The sequence below is a fragment of the Triticum aestivum genome, chromosome 5D (genome assembly GCF_018294505.1).
Source record: "Triticum aestivum cultivar Chinese Spring chromosome 5D, IWGSC CS RefSeq v2.1, whole genome shotgun sequence".
Classification (NCBI taxonomy): Eukaryota; Viridiplantae; Streptophyta; class Magnoliopsida; order Poales; family Poaceae; genus Triticum; species Triticum aestivum.
Genome location: NC_057808.1, coordinates 568,593,318 through 568,612,277, shown reverse-complemented (window position 1 = coordinate 568,612,277; position 18,960 = coordinate 568,593,318). Strand labels below are relative to the sequence as shown.

Genomic DNA, 18,960 nt, shown 5'->3' with positions numbered 1-18,960 from the left:
AACATAACAGGTGTTAAAATTTGCATGTATATAAAAGATAACAAATGGAAAATAATTTGAATCCATTTCACTGGCAATGTTAATGTTTTGCAAACTTTTTTATAACATACATGATTGATTCAATGATGGTAATATCTTTAGGGGTGCAGACATAATCTGCCGTTATGATATCACAATGAGCCAAATCACATGAATACAAAAAAATGGATGAAAGAACATCACGGTAATCACAATAAAATAATATCCCATGGGTAACATTTATTTATTTTGCCTTTAATGTTCTTATGGGCTATCCTCGCTTGCACGCTTTTCACTCTCTATAAAACTCGCTGAATTTTCGTCTCCTCCGAACGACGTCGCCTCGGGACCCTTGTCGATGGATTCTTTTTAAACATCGACATAATCCATCTCATTCTTCAAAAATAAACATATATAAAAATACACCCTTTACGTTATCGTGTGCACCACACATACAAAAAAGAATAGTTATTTGTATGCATCTCATCTGGTAGTTGAGTAAAACTTGATGATATCGTTACATCAATGGCAGTGTCAGTCGACATTTTGAAAGTTTCATCCGGATCCATCAGTTGAAACACTTATCCACAAATCTGAAGCATATAAATATATAAACATATAAATGACATTTTATATTATAAACATGTAAATAAAAGTGAGACAAACCAAATTTTTCACAAACTAAAAAAACTTATCCTCACAGTACAGCCACTCACTTTCTCCACTCAGAGCCGCTCCTCTCACCTTCTCCCCTCACAGCTACTCCCATCCATGGCGCCTCCCCTCCCCTCGACGGCGCCGTCCGGGCCCTCCTCTCCCTGAACCGGCCCACCTCTTTGCTTCTGCCCTCCCCCCTCCCCCGCCTTCGACAAGCACCCCAGCGCTCGCGACGCAAGGCACAGAAGCGCAGTCTGTCTTGGCCGCCGCCGCCGTCGTCTCGTCGCCGCTCGGAAACGCCGATGCCCATGAAGACGACAAGGACGACGAGGGCTCCTTCGGCCCCGAGATCTTCTGCCGCCACTCCCAGGAGGCGGTCGCCCGCGAGGTCCGCACGCAAGTCGACGCCATCCACCACTGCTTCTCGTGACGCCACGCCGACCGCGCCTCCAGCGTCCTCGCAGAGCTCGCAAAAATGGTAATCCCCGAACCCCACACGGGCCATACTGATCTGCGCCCTTCCGCACCTGTTCAGGTGTCGTTTGTGTATTTGGTGGAACCTTGGACAATCCTCAGGTTCATTTTCAGTTTAGCAATGGCCATGTGTGGTAATGTTACTTCTCTGAAAGATGTTTGTGAACTGAAAACTGAAATTTCACTATGACTGGGATGTACAGAGCCGTTAGGGACCCCTAGAGTTATGCAACTGTTAGAACCAAAGAGATGAGTCTGGGTGAGCATTGCTATTTTCATATCCTATTGGTGCTTGAGACTGCTTTTATCTATTCCAAAGCTCCCCCTTAATCACACTTCTTCAGTTATGTTCTTGGTCATATATTTTCTTGTTGCAACTCAGCGTGAAAGAGTTGGGTGACCATCCCAAAATTAGGTGGGCAAAGCTCAACATCCAGTCACATTGAGTATTCGTTTCATGGCTTAAATTATTTTCTTGGCGTGAAAGAGTTTCGGTAATTTCCTGGTACCACACGATCAGGTGTGGATGTGTCTTCCAGTTCAGATTCTACTTTGCATCTAGGTAATCCAAGCAAATATATGTTAGATTTTCTCTACTATGTGATAATATCTGATCATGTTGTCACAAAGTTTGGAGATAGTATCAAAAGAAAAAGAAAGGAAAATGCTTGAAGAACAAAGGATATTATTCGATTGAATCAGTGTTGTAAGATTAAAGATGTATGGTGTCGGGAAAGATAGTCTTTTATGTATCTGATCTTGTTGGACTGTTTGGAGATTTCACATTGTGTCACCGAAGTGAAATGATTTCTTAAGTCAAATAAAGTTTTCTTCTCCATGTTGTGGTCAAGCTATAACTGGTGCTTCTTATGCTGATCTGTAAAAAACATTGTTTTTGAAGGATGGGTCTACATGGAGGACGAACAAGTTCACAGACTTCTCACCATTCTTGATGCCGCACCCATGTGATTCACATCTCTGGGAACGCCATCTCTTCCATCGTGTGCCTTGTATGTTACTACTTGCCTGAGCACCTGTTTTTCACTTTCTTATCAATTCTAGAAATTCTTTGTGCAAAGGGTTGGTTAGTGGAATTTACCTGGAACTTATGATTGACATCTTTCCTGGGCAGAGTTCCTGGACACCGGAGTCTCCCCCTGGACCTGACTTCCGCCAAATGGCCAACTACTTGACACCTGAACAAAGGGATAAAAGTCAGAGGCATGGGGATGATGATGTCATGGATGTAAGCTCTTTCCATGTTTGTTACAATAATGCTTCTCAGCAGTCTTGGTGTCCAATAATTTGAATTGTCATCTAATGCATTGCTTGCTACAGGTTTGGAAAATGGTAACGACGAGAGTTCTTCATGCAGTAAGAAACCAGTAAGAACTGAACTTAGTTTTGTACCATTGCGGTTTGCAAAGCTTTGGAGGCAACTTAATGTTTAAGCTCTCTAATTTGTCATTCTCCCATATGAAATTGTCCCGTTATCTAGTTGTATTTTTTCTGGATGCTATTCTTTCATCATAGGCCTTTTATTCTGTAGGTAAATCAGAGGTTTATTAAATTATTATTTAAGTAATTTATGGGTTAACTTCTCCTTGAGCTGGCTCCTGTCTCCACATGCCTTTTGCTCCCTTAACCTCCTCCTTCCTATGAAATCTTTGTAAGAAGGTACATTTCAGTACAAAAGTAAACAGGTATATTTTAGTATAAGGAAACTGAGTATTCTCACAAAGTATCAGTAGAAATTAAATATTAGTATGACAAGATATTTTAGTACCTTCTGTGAAGAAATAGTACAAGTGAAATCAGTCAGGGAGTACTACCTGAACAATATCATCACAACTTCACAAGTATGAAACCGAACCTTTAGTTGCACCAGGTGACTATCCTTGTCATCTCCAGATTGAAGCCTCTCATCTTAGCCTCTTCTCCAAGCATGCACCGAAGACTGTAGAAAATGCAGAACAATGTACATGTGAATTGGAATAGTGGAACTCAGATCAACCTTCAGTGAACAGATATTTTTTGAACTATTGTCAACTCTGTACATGGTCCAGATTAGCTCATAATGATACCTCTCCAATTCTTGCTTGCTTGCTACACCACCCTGAAATTGCAAACAAGATCATAGATTAGTTCAAATGATGATCAGTATGTCATGCACACCTAGAGAATCAGGTGTCATCTTAGTATATTTGTATGCTTCTCTTAATAGCTTTCCTCGGCAATCTCATGTACTGCTTCTCAAACATTTGCGTCGGGCAACCCGGAGGTACATGTGATTGATTTAATTTTCCCTTTTATATGAAGATCATTACATATGTCAGCCAATGCAATCTGAATCGTGTCACGTTAGTACATTCAAGTTTGCGATATCTGTTTCTATTCTGAATCAAATTCGAATAACACGCCAGACTCCATCTAAAGCTTGTGAAAATTTTCCTCTGTTAAGATTTAGAAAGAATAAGAGATGGCCGATATCTGTTTCGAGTTTAGATGGAGTTGCGACCATCGTCGTCTTAGAAAGAATAACAGAGCTTCAGTAGTTCAGTTCATATGCATCTAGTCACATGAACAAAATTCAGAATACATACTTCAGTTTGTATTGGTCTACTCACAAGAAAAAAATCACCACCGAAGATTTAAAACACATACTTCAGTTAAGATTTGTTAACTTGGTTGCTGCCGATTACCACACTAAACTGAAATAAACCTGCAATAGGAAAGACGGAATTAAGATTTCGGACAAGTTAATAATCATGGAGAATTAGCATCTGTTTGCAGATTGTCCAGAGTGGAATCAAATCAGATTTTGTTATAGATTGAAACTAACAAAATAAACACATTTTCTAGAAGTGTAATCTTGACAGTGGAAAACATCACAAAGGGCATTAGGCATGCAAGCAGATCAATTAGTCCTAGCAAATCTATAACACCGGTAGTTTTCAAATTAGTCCTAGCAAATCTAGATTGACACTAAACCTTCTACTAAAAATGTCAAACTAAACAGGAACTTTGCATCGTCTGGTCACTGCGTCTACAATTCGACATGATTGATTAATTAAGTTGGCATATTTTTTTCTGAAAAGAGAGTTGGCAGATGATTGTAACTTGCAACAATTGATATATATATATATATATATGTGTGTGTGTGTGTGTGTAGCATGCACGCACACCTAGCTAGCTTGATGCTAATGGTCAATGACTAACAATCAAATGAATACCTGCACGGTGCTTAACCAATAATAATTCAGCAAATTAGAAGTTAATGAAAGCATCTAATTAATTGACTGCACATGGTCAACGACTAACAATCAAACTAAGACGGGCCTAGCACTTAATTCTCACTAACTAATCATATAATTCAGTAATAGCAAATCAAAGCATCGAACTAATAAATTACCAGAATATGGATGCAGAGGCAGTTGGTTGTGGTGCCTTGGACCTCTGGATCCCAAGGTAGGCGAGGTTGCAGTTGGCCCTCTGGACGTCATTCACCATGTCTTGATGTCCGCCTCTGCCTCCAGAACGTAACTTACCAAGGATCCATTCAGGCATAGCATCAACTAACAGGACTGAATAATTAATCAAGAGAATTAACTACTGAAGATCAATCGATGATGAGCGGAAGAGAGAATTGTTTGGGTGAGTACTCACGAATCTGCTGCCCTTGGATCTGCCGGTGCCCTTGTCGGCGATGACGACGGCCTCGAGGATCTCGCTGAAGCGCTCGAAGTGGACGCGCATGCCCTCCTTGCTCGTCTCCCACGCCAGGCCACCTACGAACACCTTCATCAGCCTCGTCTCGCCGCCGCCCCTTAATGATCCATGGACATTCTCTTCTCCTTCATCTAGCTCTGGGCTCAGCCTCTCCCGATCTCTTTCTAGAAGTGCGGAGATGGCGGCGCCAAAACCCTAGAGGAGAGGGAGAAGAGCAGAGATGGCGGCGTCTTCTCCATGGCGTTGAGCGCGAGGGAGACGGTGAGCTCGCCCCCGCCCTCCTCCGCCAGAGAGAGCTCGCCAGCGGCAGGGCTCCGCCGCTGCTGCTATGCTCGGCTGCGGGAGCGGGAGCGGCGCCCCGGCGCGCACATCGTGGGGAGCCTGGCCAGCGCCGGCGGCGGCTCCACTCGGTCCTCGGCGGCGGCGGATCGACTCGGATCTCAGCGGGGCTCGTCTTGGATCTCGGCGGCGGCTCGTATTGGGGGCTGAGGCTCCTCTGCAGCGACCGGAGATGAGACGAGATGGGGGAGGAAGAACGCGGGCGCGGGCTATGGAGTGAGGGAGAAGGTGCGGGCGGGGTCGGCACCGGGAGTGAGGGAGGAGATGGGGGCGGGCGGCGCCGGGATCGGGGAGGAGATGGGGGCGGGCGGCACCGGGAGCCAGGGAGGAGGTTGGGGGTTGGAGGCATCGATCGTAGGGTTTTCTGGCACGGTTTTTTTGCGGGTGGGTTGCGAGTTAACGGAGGTGGGATGACGAAAAAAAACCAGAGGTGGGAGGATGACGAAAAAAAACCAGCGGAAATAAACCGCGCAGACTATTCACCAACTGCTCCATTAGGAGTAGATATATATATATATATATATATATATATATGATATCCTCTTGCAACTTCAGTCATGCCTTTCCATGTCGATGTTCGTTGATGCACAGATTGGGCTCACTTTAGCTCACAACTAGCCCAACTTATACAATATTGAAAAGACTAAACGCCGTTAGCCATGTCCGATGGGCAATGGGTACTCGAGTTAAGTGCCATCTCTCTTTCGGAACCAAGGATTGAATATATATGCCTCATGAAGAATACTTACATACATATAGTTCTAGCACACCAATATCTGCCATTTCTGTTATGCAAAAAAGCCAAAAAGGACTCCATCTCCCACCACCTCGAGCACCAAAGGAACAAATGATCGAGTGGGTATCTGGGTTTGGTCATCGCCGGCCAGACGAGACATAGTAGCCTAACCAAATACAATACTACTTACAAAGCTAGCAAGTTGTCTGGCTTAATCAAATCTGCCACCTGCTAAAAAGAAATTCGAGCTAGCTAACTCAGAGTAGTGTCTCTCCCAGTTGGATGGGCTCAAGGCTCAAGGCTCAAGCAACTTTCCTTGAGGGAGCTGTCTTTTCCACCTACCCCTACACAAAAATACCATTATCTTTTCCTCCAGAACCAAGGAGAAAAACACAACTCACATCCTCTATACTCTCATGGCTCATAAACACAGCAATACTCTCGTGGTAGAAAGAGAGAACAATAGCTTGGATAAGGAGCCATGAGTGGCACTTAGTTTACATATTTAGTTGCACTTTACACATACCACTCAATTGCACTTTAATATTGCTGTGTTTGTGAATTGTAAGAGTGCAGGCATATAGGGAGCCTGTCTTTGAGCAGACACATCCTTTCTTCAAGTATTTGTGTGAAGGCATCAGTGTGTACATAGCTTAATGCTATCTTCATACTTTTGAATGCATTCCAGAAAGGACTACGATGTACGCAGGAAGAAGCTGCCACGAAGCTTCCTTCTCCCTTCAACCCAATCCTCACACAAATATTTCTGTTAGCAGTCTTGCCATTAGTGGACTTGTGGGTGTGGGGTTATTCTTTCAAATTTGATCTTTGTCTGTCGCTGATTCCTCAATATGGGGTGGGGGGATATTCTCAAAAGTATTGGCTAAATATTTATTTTTAGAATACCATGAAATCTTTGGAATAACTAAAAGAAAGTCCAAATACAAAAAAAAAAACTTTCGGTGCTGATTCGAAATCAGAATTAATAACTGAGGGAGAAGCTAGAATGATTGAATGTTTCTTCCTTACCGTTTTAGTTGCCGATTTCTCCATTAACTGCCCATTTGCTTTGTTTCAAGCATTGCACTCAGATTTTCTAGAAAGTTAATTTCAAGTTTGGGAAAATTAAGGTAGAAGAACTTGCTGCCGGTAAGTGAAGGTGGTCGCTGGCTGTCAGTTCTATTCTCATTATAGAAACATGTATATGATTACTTTACTGGATAAGAGTTTGTGACACATAGATAATTTTACCGTTTTTATTGATGTGTCATCTACACCTGTTCTGAATATATCCTCTTGCAACTTCAGTCAGCCTTCAAGCAGTGATTAGGTCCCGCGACAACGGTGTTCCTTTGTCGTCCCCTTTCTAGAGGCATTGTTGTTGAAGCATCTTTCATGTTACCACCTGGGGTTGCCCTCATTGATGGTTGGTGTTGTTCCTGCTACAACTGTTGTGCTTATCTTTTGTTATAACATTATTAAGGACCAGCTGTCAATTATTTTCTTTTTTGGAGAATCAATCAAGCTAATTTATGTGTGCGCTAGTCCTGGTCTGGTTTGAGTTTTCTCAAAGGCATCTCGAACAACAAGTTGCTCTTATACTACTATATATACTACAAAACAACGTACGAGTACTGCCTTTGTCATGTACTCTCCTATGCTACCACGCGCATCGATCTTGGTTAAAGTTATCAATTGTAGTACTTATATGTCAAGAAATTCACCGATTAGGTGAAAGCATGGGTTTATGAATACAGTACTAGTAGTTGTGCCTCAAGGTTTAAACTGTGCCCCTAATCACATTGATTCATGCACGAACCACGGCACAGCATGTGAAGGCTGTCAGTTCAACACAAAAATCAACAAGCTCTACTGTATAATATTGGTCAAATTGTAAAAAATAAAAATAAACAAATTGATGAACTCTCCACTTTTTATATGCCTGCCTGCGGTATACCCAATGAAAAGCTCCAGGATTCACGTGTGTGACAGCACATGCATCAACGCTTAGACATAGGAGGACAAGAGATAAGATGGAAGAGTTTGTAAACTAAGATTCAAGATTCCAAGAGCCATATATGCTTTTCCTTTAGCTTGGATCAGGATAACCTAATTAATGTGTTGAGGACATCAGATCGAGTGGAGCATGGTCATTTCTTGCAAAGATTTCAAATAGTATAGCCACAACCCCGTAAAAATGGTTAAATCGCTGCACACAACCAAGCCCAAAGCACCCACCGAAACCTAGTTTCATAGCGTTCCTGCTACCATCGCCACGCCGGCCAGCTCCCAGCCGCCACCCCACGTTACCATCGCCACGCCCACGCCGCCCAGCTCCTGCTACCACTACCAGTCGCCGCTCCCCGCTCAACGCCACACACTCACGCCACGCCGCTCTTCGCCACTAGTAGCTGCGCTTTCTGCTGCTTCCTTCCACCACTGCTCCGGCGAGGCGGAGCGCAGATCGATGGAGGTGGCTCTCGGCTCGGCGGCCTCGGTCCTCGGCAAGGTGTGGACGACGCTGTCCGACACCGTGGTGGCGGCGTACGTGGACAGCCTCCAGCTCGGCCACAACTCCCAGCAGATCAGGGATAAGCTGCTGCACGCGCAAGGCCTGCTGCACAACGCCCAGGGGCAGGGGAGCCATAACCCTGGCCTGCAGGGGTTGCTGGAGAAGCTGAGCAGGGACGCCGACCAGGCAGAGGACCTGCTGGATGAGGTCCACTACTTCCAGATCCATGACAGGCTCCACGGCACCAACTATGCCACCACCACCCAAGAGGCCGGCCCGGATCTGGACAGCCTTGTCCACCATCAAGCTCTCCACGCCGGTACTGCTCTTCGCCACACCCTAGGCAGCTTAGTCCAGTGCTTTTCTTGCTCGCCTACACCCAAGACCAAGAGGGATGGAGGTGATGATGCTGCTGCTGTTGCACCACGCCGCGTCACCAAGAGCACCTTGCTCCACTGCTTTTCTTGCTCCTGTGCACCCAAGAGCAAGAGGAATGCTGCTGCTGTTGCTGTTGCCGGCGTTGGTGGTGATGCTGCTGCTGCTGCTGCCGGACTCACCAACTCCAACTCCAACTCTGCTAGTGCTGATGATGGTGATACACCGCGTTTTGACAGAGTGTTCATGTCCAGAGAAATCAAGTCCGTGTTACAGGACATGCAGTCCCACTGTGATTCCGTCTCCAATTTGCTTTGCACTATCCCAACCAGCAGCAGCAGGGCAGTGGCAGTCGTCCAAGATCGGCCTCAGACAGCTTCCATGATTATACAAGATACATTGTATGGCAGGAGACACACTTTTGAGGAAACTGTCAACCGTATCACCACTGTCACACACACTGAGACTGTTTCTGTTCTTCCTATAGTTGGTCCAGGGGGTATTGGAAAGACAACTTTCACCACTCACCTGTACAATGACGCAAGGACTCAAGACCACTTCCAAGTCAGGGTTTGGGTATGTGTATCCACTGATTTCGATGTGCTTAAGCTCACCAGGGAGATCCTTGGCTGCATACTTGCAACTGAAGGAGCAGGTAGCAGCGGTGTTGCAAATGAAACAGCCAATTTAGACCAGCTTCAGAAATCCATAGCAGAACGTCTCAAGTCCAAGAGGTTTCTAATTGTCTTGGATGATATATGGAAATGTGACAGTCAGGATCAGTGGAAAACCCTGGTAGCTCCGTTCACAAAGGGGGAAAGCAAAGGAAGTATGCTACTTGTCACAACTCGATTCCCAAAGGTAGCAGACATGGTGAAAACAGTTGATCCACTAGAGCTACGAGGTTTGGAGTCTAATGACTTCTTCACATTCTTTGAAGCATGTATATTTGGTGAAGAAGAAAAGCCCGAGCATTACCAAGATGAGTTTGCTGGTATTGCACGAAAAATTGCAAACAAGCTAAAGGGTTCCCCGCTTGCAGCCAAAACAGTTGGTAAGCTACTGCATAAGCACCTTTCTCAGGAACATTGGAGTGGAGTTCTTGAAAAGCATCAGTGGCTAAAGCAGCAAGACAATGATGATATCATGCCATCTTTAAAGATCAGCTACAATTGCCTCCCTTTTGATCTGAAGAAATGTTTTTCCTATTGTGGCCTTTTCCCTGAAGATTATCCGTTTACTTCTTCAGAAATCAATCATTTCTGGGTTGCAATAGGCATCATAGACTCTGATCACCAAGCCAATAGGAATTACCTGGAAGAACTAGTGGACAATGGTTTTCTCATGAAGAAGAAAAAGTATTATTTGGATCATGATCGATACAAACAAAAGAAGGAAATTGATTGCTATGTAATGCATGATTTAATGCATGAGCTATCTAAGAGTGTTTCTGCACAAGAATGCCTCAATATAAGTGGCCTAGATTTCAGAGCTGATGTTGTCCCAAAATCTGTTCGACACTTATCTATCAACATAGAAGACAGATATGATGCAAATTTTGAGCAAGAAATGTGTAAACTGAGGGAGAGGATAGACATTGCTAATCTGCGAAGTTTGATGACTTTTAGAGGATATGAAGAAGAAAGAATCAACAAGCTTCTAAAAGATAGCTTCAAGGAAATAAATAGTCTGCGTGTCCTATTTACAGTGGTGAAGTCTGCGCAATGTTTTCCATATAGGTTTTCAAAACTGATCCACCTCCAGCACCTCAAAATTAGTTCATCTTTCTACAGTGACGGGGAAATGAGTTTGCCTAGTACACTATCAAGATTTTATCACTTGAAATTCTTGGACCTAGATGATTGGAATGGTCGTTCTGATTTACCTGCAGACTTTAGCCACCTTGAGAATTTACATGATTTCCGTGCTGGAAGTCAACTTCACTGCAATATTCGCGATGTCGGAGAGATGAAGCATCTGCAGGAGCTAAAAGAATTCCATGTCAGGAAGGAGAGCATGGGATTTGAACTGTCAGAACTTGGGGCATTGTCAGAGCTTGAAGAAGAACTGACTGTACGTGGTCTTGAACACGTGGCAACCAAGGAGGAGGCTACTGCAGCCAAACTGATATTGAAAAGGAATCTGAAGAAATTGGAATTACTCTGGTCAGGCCGAGATGGCCCAACTACAGATGCTGGTATTCTTGATGCTCTTCAACCACACTCTAATCTTAGAGTACTTACAATTGCAAATCATGGTGGTATGATTGGTCCTAGCTGGTTGTGTCTTGACATCTGGTTGACAAGTCTAGAGACTCTCACTCTAGAAGGCGTATCTTGGAGCAACCTCCCACCCTTTGCGAAGCTACCAAATCTCAAGGGCCTCTATTTGAATAAAATTTCTGGAATGCATCAGTTTGGGCCTCTATGTGGTGGCGCTCCAGGGAAATGTTTTATGCGCTTGAAGGAAGTTGGGTTTTATGAGATGCCAGAACTTGCTGAATGGGTTGTGGAACCTAATTGCCATTCGTTTCCAAGTCTTGAAACAATCGAATGCATCGATTGTCCCAACCTCAGTGTGATGCCCTTCTCTGAGGTGTCTTGCACCAATTTGCGCAGACTTTTTGTTTCTGGGTGCCCCAAGATGTCTCTGCCGTCCATGCCTCACACATCCACACTGACAAGTTGTGATGTAGGAAGATGTGATTCCGAAAGGTTGCGTTATGATGGAAAGAGATTGGCTGTTAGAGAGTATGGCGGTGCGTTGGCCTCCCACAATCTGGATAAAGTAGAAGATATGATTGTCAACAGATGCGACGGTTTGTTCCCTGAAGATTTGGATGGCGGTTTTGTCTTCCGTTCAGTTAAGAATCTCACATTACATGTATCTCATCTTACCAGCAGCAAATCATCATCGTCAAAAGTGTTAAACTGTTTCCCAGCTCTTTCTGTGTTGCACATAGATCACTGTGAGGAGGAATGTGTAATGCAGTTCCCATCATCCAGCTCACTGCAGAAAGTTAACTTCTCATGCTGCAAGGGCCTGGTTCTTGTGCCTGTGGAGAAGGAGAATGGAGGAGGAATTCGGGAGGACAACTCATTGCTCCAATCATTAACAATATTCAATTGTGGTCGATTTTTCTGTGGGTGGCCCATGGGAAAGGGAGAATCAGAGACCATTTGCCCTTTCCCTGCTTCCCTGAGGGAACTTGATGTCGAAGGAGAGGCAAGCATGAAGTCAATGGCTCTGCTCTCAAACCTCACGTCTCTCACCACTCTAAAGCTAGAGGAGTGCGGTAATTTAACAGTGGATGGATTCAATCCTCTCATCGCAGTCAACCTCAGAGAACTGCAAGTGTGTGGGTGCAACACCTTAGCAGCAGATATGCTCTCAGAGGTAGCCTTTCAGAGGGCCAAATTATTATTGCCTGCAGGTTACATCTCTAGATTGGAGGTACTCATCACGGACGACATCTCTGGATTGCTTGTTGCTCCTATTTGCAATCTCCTCGCCCCAGCCCTCCACACACTTGTATTTGGTTCTGATTTTTTTCGAAAAGGATTTGGTTCTGATGGGAGGATGGAATGCTTCACGGAAGAGCAAGAGAAAGCGCTGCAGCTCCTCACCTCCCTCCAGAAACTAAGTTTTTACTCCCGCAAGGGTCTGCAGTCCCTTCCTCAAGGGTTACATCGCCTTTCTTCTCTCAAGGAGTTATGTGTCAGGTACTGTCCAAATATCCGATCCATGCCCAAGGAGGGCCTCCCAGTTTCGCTGAGAAAACTATATATGACTGGTCGCAGCGCTGAGATAGAGGAGCAAATTGAGAAAATCAAAAGAACCAACCCAGATTTATCCGTCGAAACATAACTACACCCAAGGTAACACTTGTCGCCTCCCTATTTTGATTGTTTCTCTATTTCTGATGAAACGAGGTTTATTCGCCATCCATGTATATTTCTGCCTCATCTTAACCACTGTTGTCAAATCATACAGACTACTAACGGTTGCTCTCCCTGTTGGCGGTTGCCACCTTTTCACGGCCTCAATCATGCTGGTGAAGACACTGATCTCCTCCTCCATCAAGCCGCCCCTCTTCCTCTTCCCATCAAGCACATGTACGTGTTCAAAGGGCTTGTCAGGGCCATCAAGGACTACCTCCGCGTCCGGGGTCTCTGGAACTCGGGCATGAGCGAACCGAGAGGCTCATCGGAATCCATGGCATGCTTGCCAGTTGCCAGCCCAAATGAGAAGATGTGCTACATCTGGTTGTAGTTCGCAGATTGCAGCCAAGTGTGGGGGTTTACCACTTGTGGCAAATGCTCTTGGGCAAGTAATGTCCGAGCTAAGGACCGTGGGGGCATGGGAACATATAAGAGACAGCAAGGTTGATTTGGGTTTGAGAGAAGGACATCAGAAAGAAACATTAGAGAGGCTAATGCTCAGCTATTACTACATGAAGCTAGAATACAAAATGTGTTTCACGTACTTGGCAACCTTCTCCAAGGGCTTTGTCTTGGACAGCAATCGTCTAATCCAGCAATGGAATGCACTTGGATACATTAATTCAAGGCATGATGGTCAAAGGTGCATCAACTACCTTTTGGGGATGTCCTTTCTTCAGATTCCAGGATCTACTTCGGTTAGTACCTATAGGCACCATTTCTGGCTGGTTCATTTTTACCATCTTTTCTTTTTCCTTTATTTATAGACAAGGATGCGCTTTCATAAATTATACTCTGTTATGATTCTAGATTATACAAATTTTTGAGAATCCATCGTTTCTAGTAAAAAAATGTATATGAAAATTGTTCTGTATAAGGGCTCCTCAGATGTTGAGCAAGTTGCGATTTTACTAGACCAGTTCAGTGTCTTCTCTCAAGTCCATTTTAACATTTCCTATTCTTTAGGGATTTTACATTTCTCTTTGCAATACTATATTGATAGTAGTTATCTCTGCAGGTTAGTCCAAGTCCATTGCATTTCAAAGCTCCTCCACAACTCGTCATGCATGATTTGGTGCATGATCTCGCATCAATAATTGTTGCTGATGAATTCATTGATCTGGATGCTACCAAAAGCACCCAGAGGTTAGATCTGATGAAGAGAGCCCGTTACTGCCGACATGCACAGTTAACCAACTTCAAGAATGATCCAGAGATTTTCAAATATATTCCACACAAGCTTAGATCCCTCCACTTTAGGGATTTGGTGGGACTGCAACTCCCAAAAAAGGCATTTTCTCGGTCCAAGTACATACGTGTCCTGGACCTAAGTGGACATTCAGCTAATGGCCAATCTGCTCCAAGTAGCGTGGCACTGCCATCTTCTGTTAAGAAATTGAAGCTGATTAGGTACCTTGATGCCACAGGCTTGCCAATAACATCACTTCCTAAGTATTTTCATGAACTTCAAAACATGGAAACTCTTATCCTGTCCAATTGCTTGCTTGAAACCTTGCCTGACAATATTTGTCGCCTCAGCAAACTTTGCTATTTGGACCTATCTGGCAGTAGCAGCCTCAGTAAGCTAAATGCATCACTAGGGGAGCTCTCTCAACTCTTCTTCCTCAATCTATCCGGGTGTTATATACTCCAAGAGTTGCCTGAATCAATCTGTGAGCTTAGATGCTTACACCACCTAGACATGTCAAATTGTCATAACCTCGAAGAGCTCCCTGAATGTTTTGATCAACTCTTCGAGCTTGAATATTTGAATCTAAAAAGCTGTCCTAAACTCCGACAATTACCAGAGTCACTATGCAAGTTGTTCAAGCTAAGGTATCTCTATTTGTCATACTGTCTGAGTCTCAATGAGCTCCCCTCCTCATTTGGTGACCTTAAGCTTCAAATACTGCACATGAATGGTCTTGTACTTATGAAGGACTGCTCTGATAGCATTGGTGACATGACTAGTCTCACCGAGCTGGTGATTGATAATGCAACTTATGATTTGCCTGAAAAGGCTCGAGCCATTGAAAAACGTCTAAATCTTGTGGGCACAGTAGAGCACCGTGTACACGAGATAGAGAGTAGAGGATGCAGCAGTATAGTGGATCTTGTGGGATTGACTTGTTCACAGCTGATGCTTCTAGACCTTCAGAATGTCAGGCAGTCAGAAGATGCAGACAGAGTCAAACTGCGTGATAAATCAGATATTCAAGTACTAAAACTTCACTTCGGAAATAAAGGAGGTGAATCTGTACTGGGCAGGCTCGTTCCTCCTCGGACTCTTGAAGACTTTTCGCTAATTGGGTATAGGAGCAATGAATTCCCTGACTGGATGTTTGACATCTCGTCCTACCTGCCTTTTCTCAGTGAACTGACTCTTGATGGTTTGGAAGCATGTGATTGTCTTCCTCCATTTGGGGCACTACCAAATTTAAGAAGGCTGTGTTTGATAAACATTCCCAACATTAGGAAAATTGGTAAGGAGTTCTATGGAGAGGGTGGACCTTGTATGAAACTAAGAATACTGCTATTGACGTTGATGGAAAATTTGGTGGAATGGTGGACAACAGAGTCAAGTGAAGAAACAAAAGGGTTTCTGATCCCTAATTTGCATCATTTGGAGATAAAGGACTGCCCAAGGTTGAAGTTCCTACCATATCCCCCAAGAAGTATGAATTGGGTTTTGAGCAACAGCGAGACAGTTTTGCCAGAACAAGGATTTGGAAAGCTCTCGTCTTCCATCCGTCCTTCTTTGATGGTTCTAAAGAGGTGTAGTTTCTCTCAAGACAAGTGGGATAGACTTCAACACTTTCCCACCCTTGAGAAATTTCAGGTAATCTCGGCCAGTGGATTGAGGACTTTGCCAGTGGTCATGCGAGGCTTCACCTCTCTCACTGAACTATATTTGAAGTCATTGAAGTTCTTGGAGGCACTCCCGGTATGGTTCGGTGACCTCGCTTCTCTAGTTGAAATTTCAATCGATGATTGCCCCAACCTGACATGTTTGCCTGAAAGCATGAAGAACCTCACTGCTCTAAGAAAATTGACGTTGATAGAGTGCAAAGGCATGGAAACATTACCGGCACCGTTGGGACATTCAACTTCTCTAGAAGAAATTTTAATCGGCGATTGCCACAACCTGACATCTTTGCCTGAAAGCATGAAGAACCTCTCCGCTCTTAAAAACCTGACGTTGATAAAGTGCAAATGCCTGGAAACATTACCGGGATTGTTGGGACAGTTGACTTCTTTAGAAGAAATCTTAATCGGCGATTGCCCCAACCTGACTTCTTTGCCTGAAAGCATTAAGAACCTCATCGCTCTTAAAGTACTGAGGTTGACAGAGTGCAAAGGCCTGGAAACATTGCCGGGAGGGTTGGGACAGACTTCTCTAGAAGAATTTTTTATCTTCGATTGCCCCAACCTGACATATCTGCCTGAAAGCATGAAGAACCTCACCGCTCTTGAAAAGCAGACGTTGGTAAAGTGCAAAGGCCTGGAGATGTTACCGGGATTGTCGGGACAGTTGACTTCTCTAGAAGAAATTTTAATCGGCGATTGCCCCAACCTGACTTCTTTGCCTGAAAGCATGAAGAACCTCACCGCTCTTAGAAAATTGACATTGAAGTGCAAAGGCCTGGAAACATTACCAGGGTCGTTGGGACAGTTGATTTCTCTAGAAGAATTTTTTTATCGGCGATTGCCCCAACCTGACATCTTTGCCTGAAAGCATGAAGAACCTCACCGCTCTTAGAGAACTGATGTTGAAAGACTGCAAAGGCCTGGAAACATTACCGGAATCATTGGGACAGTTGACTTCTCTAGAAGAAATTTTAATCGGCGATTGCCCCAACCTGACTTCTTTGCCTGAAAGCATGAAGAACCTCACCGCTCTTAGAAAATTGACATTGAAGTGCAAAGGCCTGGAAACATTACCAGGATCGTTGGGACAGTTGACTTCTCTAGAAGAAATTGTAATCATCAATTGCCCCAACCTGTCATCTTTGCCTGAAAGCATGAAGAACCTCACCGCTCTTAAAAAACTGAGGTTTGAAGGGTGCAAAGCCCTCGAAACATTACCGGGATGGTTGGGACAGTTGACCTGCCTAGAAGAAATTATAATCAGCGATTACCCCAACTTGACATCTTTGTCTGAAAGCATGAAGAACCTCACAGCTCTTAGAAGACTGGTTGAAAAATTGCATAGGCATGGAAGCATTACCTGGATGGTTGGGACAGTTGATGTCTCTGGAGCAACTTATCACCTGCGATTGCCCCAACCTGACATCTTTGCCTGAAAGCATACGGAGTCTCTCTGCTTTGACGCTACTCAAAATTGTTCGATGTCCAAGGCTAATTGTGAGGTGCCATAGGGAGGATGCCTACAAGATTCGTCATATCCCCACAGTCGAATTCTGGTGACCAAGGAGTTAAAAACCGTGAAGCAAGCAATGCTTACAAAATTGTCGAATTCTGATTGATTCGTCACCCAGCCACCTGTCCCATCTTTGCCTCCCGGTGGATACATACGTCTGCATACCAACAAGTGTTGGAGGCTGTCCTGCAGAGGAGGTAAGCGGCCTGGAGCCTTCTTTTTCAAGTGTTGTAAGTGTACTATGCCCAAACGGATTATACCATGCATTACCACTTTTTTCAGATTGTTTTCTTATGCATGCAGTCTTACTTGTAGCTAATCTTGTCAAACTTTTAGAAATCGAACAAGTAACTATGAATTACTGAGTACAACTTGCCATTGGTTCTCTTCTTTGTTCCTACTACTTAAGTTGAAGTATATTTGCTACTGTCGCCAAATGGATTATACCATGTATTAGCTCTTTTTCTTTCATTCTATACAGTTTTCAAGGGCAGAAACATATACAGTTGTAGCTAGTCTTGTCAACTTTTAGAAACTGAAGTTTCATCCAAGAACTAATTAAAGGGACTTGCCTTTCATTGGTTGGCTGCACAACATGCTCGGAATGCAATTTCTTATTGGTTCTCTTCTCTGTTTCTACTACGTACATAACTTGAAAAATATCTACTCAAGGAGGCAATTTTAATTGTGCCATAACATCCAGCTGGCATCCACATGACTGTTATTGGTCAATCATGTGTGCAGGGCTTACATTGCTGTTCCGGACTTGCCGAATCTCACACAAGATCAATTTCACAATGCAAATGATGAAGCAGAGCTCAAGGAAGCGGCCGATTCCAGGGAGCAGTTTCCTTCGGACCAAATCTCGCTGGGATTCTCAAGGAGCATGTTTTTGATGGAGGAAGAGATCTCAAGTAGCTGACTAACTAATGTTGTTCTGCTCTAGTAGTATTTGTCTGTTGTGATTCATAAAGGATTAAAAGGTCATGGTTCTTGTGCCCCGTCAGCTCAAACCTCGTAAGATTGTTAATTTCAACTCAACCACTTTTTGGCAAATGCCCCATTCGTTCAGGTATGTAATTTACCCATTGTGTTACTGTTTTTTAATTTGTATAAATTTTAAAGTGGCTATTAATTGTCTTCCAGATAGTGCACATCTTGGGCCTGCCTGTGGACAATACTAGGTACCAGGCGTGCTGCTTCAGGTACCATGCTGAATTGGGCGCCCAGGGAATGGAATGGAAGGCAACAACTCATTTTGCCAAGCGGCCGAATGAACAGCCATGTACGTACGTAGAGTTTATATACTTACTTATTTATCTAGTTTTGTAAAAGTCATTTGTAAGTTTCATGAGATGCTTACTTGTATATATGGACATGGAGCAGGCCGCATGGACATGGTGGAAGTTATGGATATCACGGCTGCGGCTGAGTAATTTCATGTCAACCCCGGACTCCCTCTGCCCTGTGGTCAGAGGACGACGAGCTCAAGGAGACAAAGCTCGCTGGGATGGGATTCTCAAGGAACATATTTTGATGGTGGAAGAACTCTGAAGTAACTGACTACGTACTAATGTTGTTCTACTCTGCTACTCCGAGGAGGCTGCTACATTCCTCGTCAGCTCAACTGACTCTGACTGGGAGCAGCTATGCCATGCTTCACTTCACGTAGAGGATCCATCTGGTTTTGTAAAGTCATCTATAGGATGTGCTCTTGTGTCATGTTATGGTTAAGTCAGCTATGAATATATCCACTGATTGTCATTGGTTCATAAATGCAAACTTCTGTATACTACTA

General features: G+C 44.1%; 1 protein-coding gene, 2 long non-coding RNA genes and 1 pseudogene across 12 annotated transcripts; 3 read left to right on the top strand and 1 right to left on the bottom strand.

The window, feature by feature from the left end:
- Positions 1–233: 233 nt before the first annotated feature.
- On the bottom strand, positions 234–5,559 carry LOC123123996 (uncharacterized). Of its 10 annotated transcripts, none has more exons than XR_006460931.1 (6): positions 4,816–5,558; positions 4,562–4,733; positions 3,234–3,871; positions 2,249–3,106; positions 2,094–2,183; positions 234–611 (listed from the first exon to the last, which is right to left on the bottom strand). It is a non-coding gene; the product is annotated as an uncharacterized lncRNA (long non-coding RNA). The 10 variants fall into 10 exon arrangements; XR_006460933.1 differs by lacking the exon at positions 234–611 and having other exon boundaries at positions 1,878–2,183; positions 3,207–3,265; positions 3,777–3,871; positions 4,816–5,555; XR_006460929.1 differs by lacking the exon at positions 234–611 and having other exon boundaries at positions 1,878–2,183; positions 3,234–3,265; positions 3,777–3,871; positions 4,816–5,554.
- Positions 623–2,393, top strand: LOC123123997 (uncharacterized). The gene is made up of 3 exons (XR_006460936.1): positions 623–1,153; positions 2,051–2,159; positions 2,282–2,393. It is a non-coding gene; the product is annotated as an uncharacterized lncRNA (long non-coding RNA).
- A 2,663-nt stretch (positions 5,560–8,222) lies between the features above and the next one.
- Positions 8,223–13,073, top strand: LOC123123994 (disease resistance protein RGA2-like). The gene is made up of 2 exons (XM_044544683.1): positions 8,223–12,718; positions 12,834–13,073. The coding sequence occupies exon 1, from the start codon at positions 8,421–8,423 to the stop codon at positions 12,705–12,707; it is 4,287 nt and encodes a 1,428-aa protein (XP_044400618.1). The 5' UTR covers positions 8,223–8,420; the 3' UTR covers positions 12,708–12,718; positions 12,834–13,073.
- LOC123123995 (disease resistance protein RPV1-like) lies at positions 12,866–18,931 on the top strand (annotated as a pseudogene).
- Positions 18,932–18,960: the final 29 nt, after the last annotated feature.

Bases quoted from the DNA above. Each gene is read 5' to 3' on its own strand.
- LOC123123994 (XM_044544683.1), top strand. From the start codon at position 8,421: ATGGAGGTGGCTCTCGGCTCGGCGGCCTCGGTCCTCGGCAAGGTGTGG.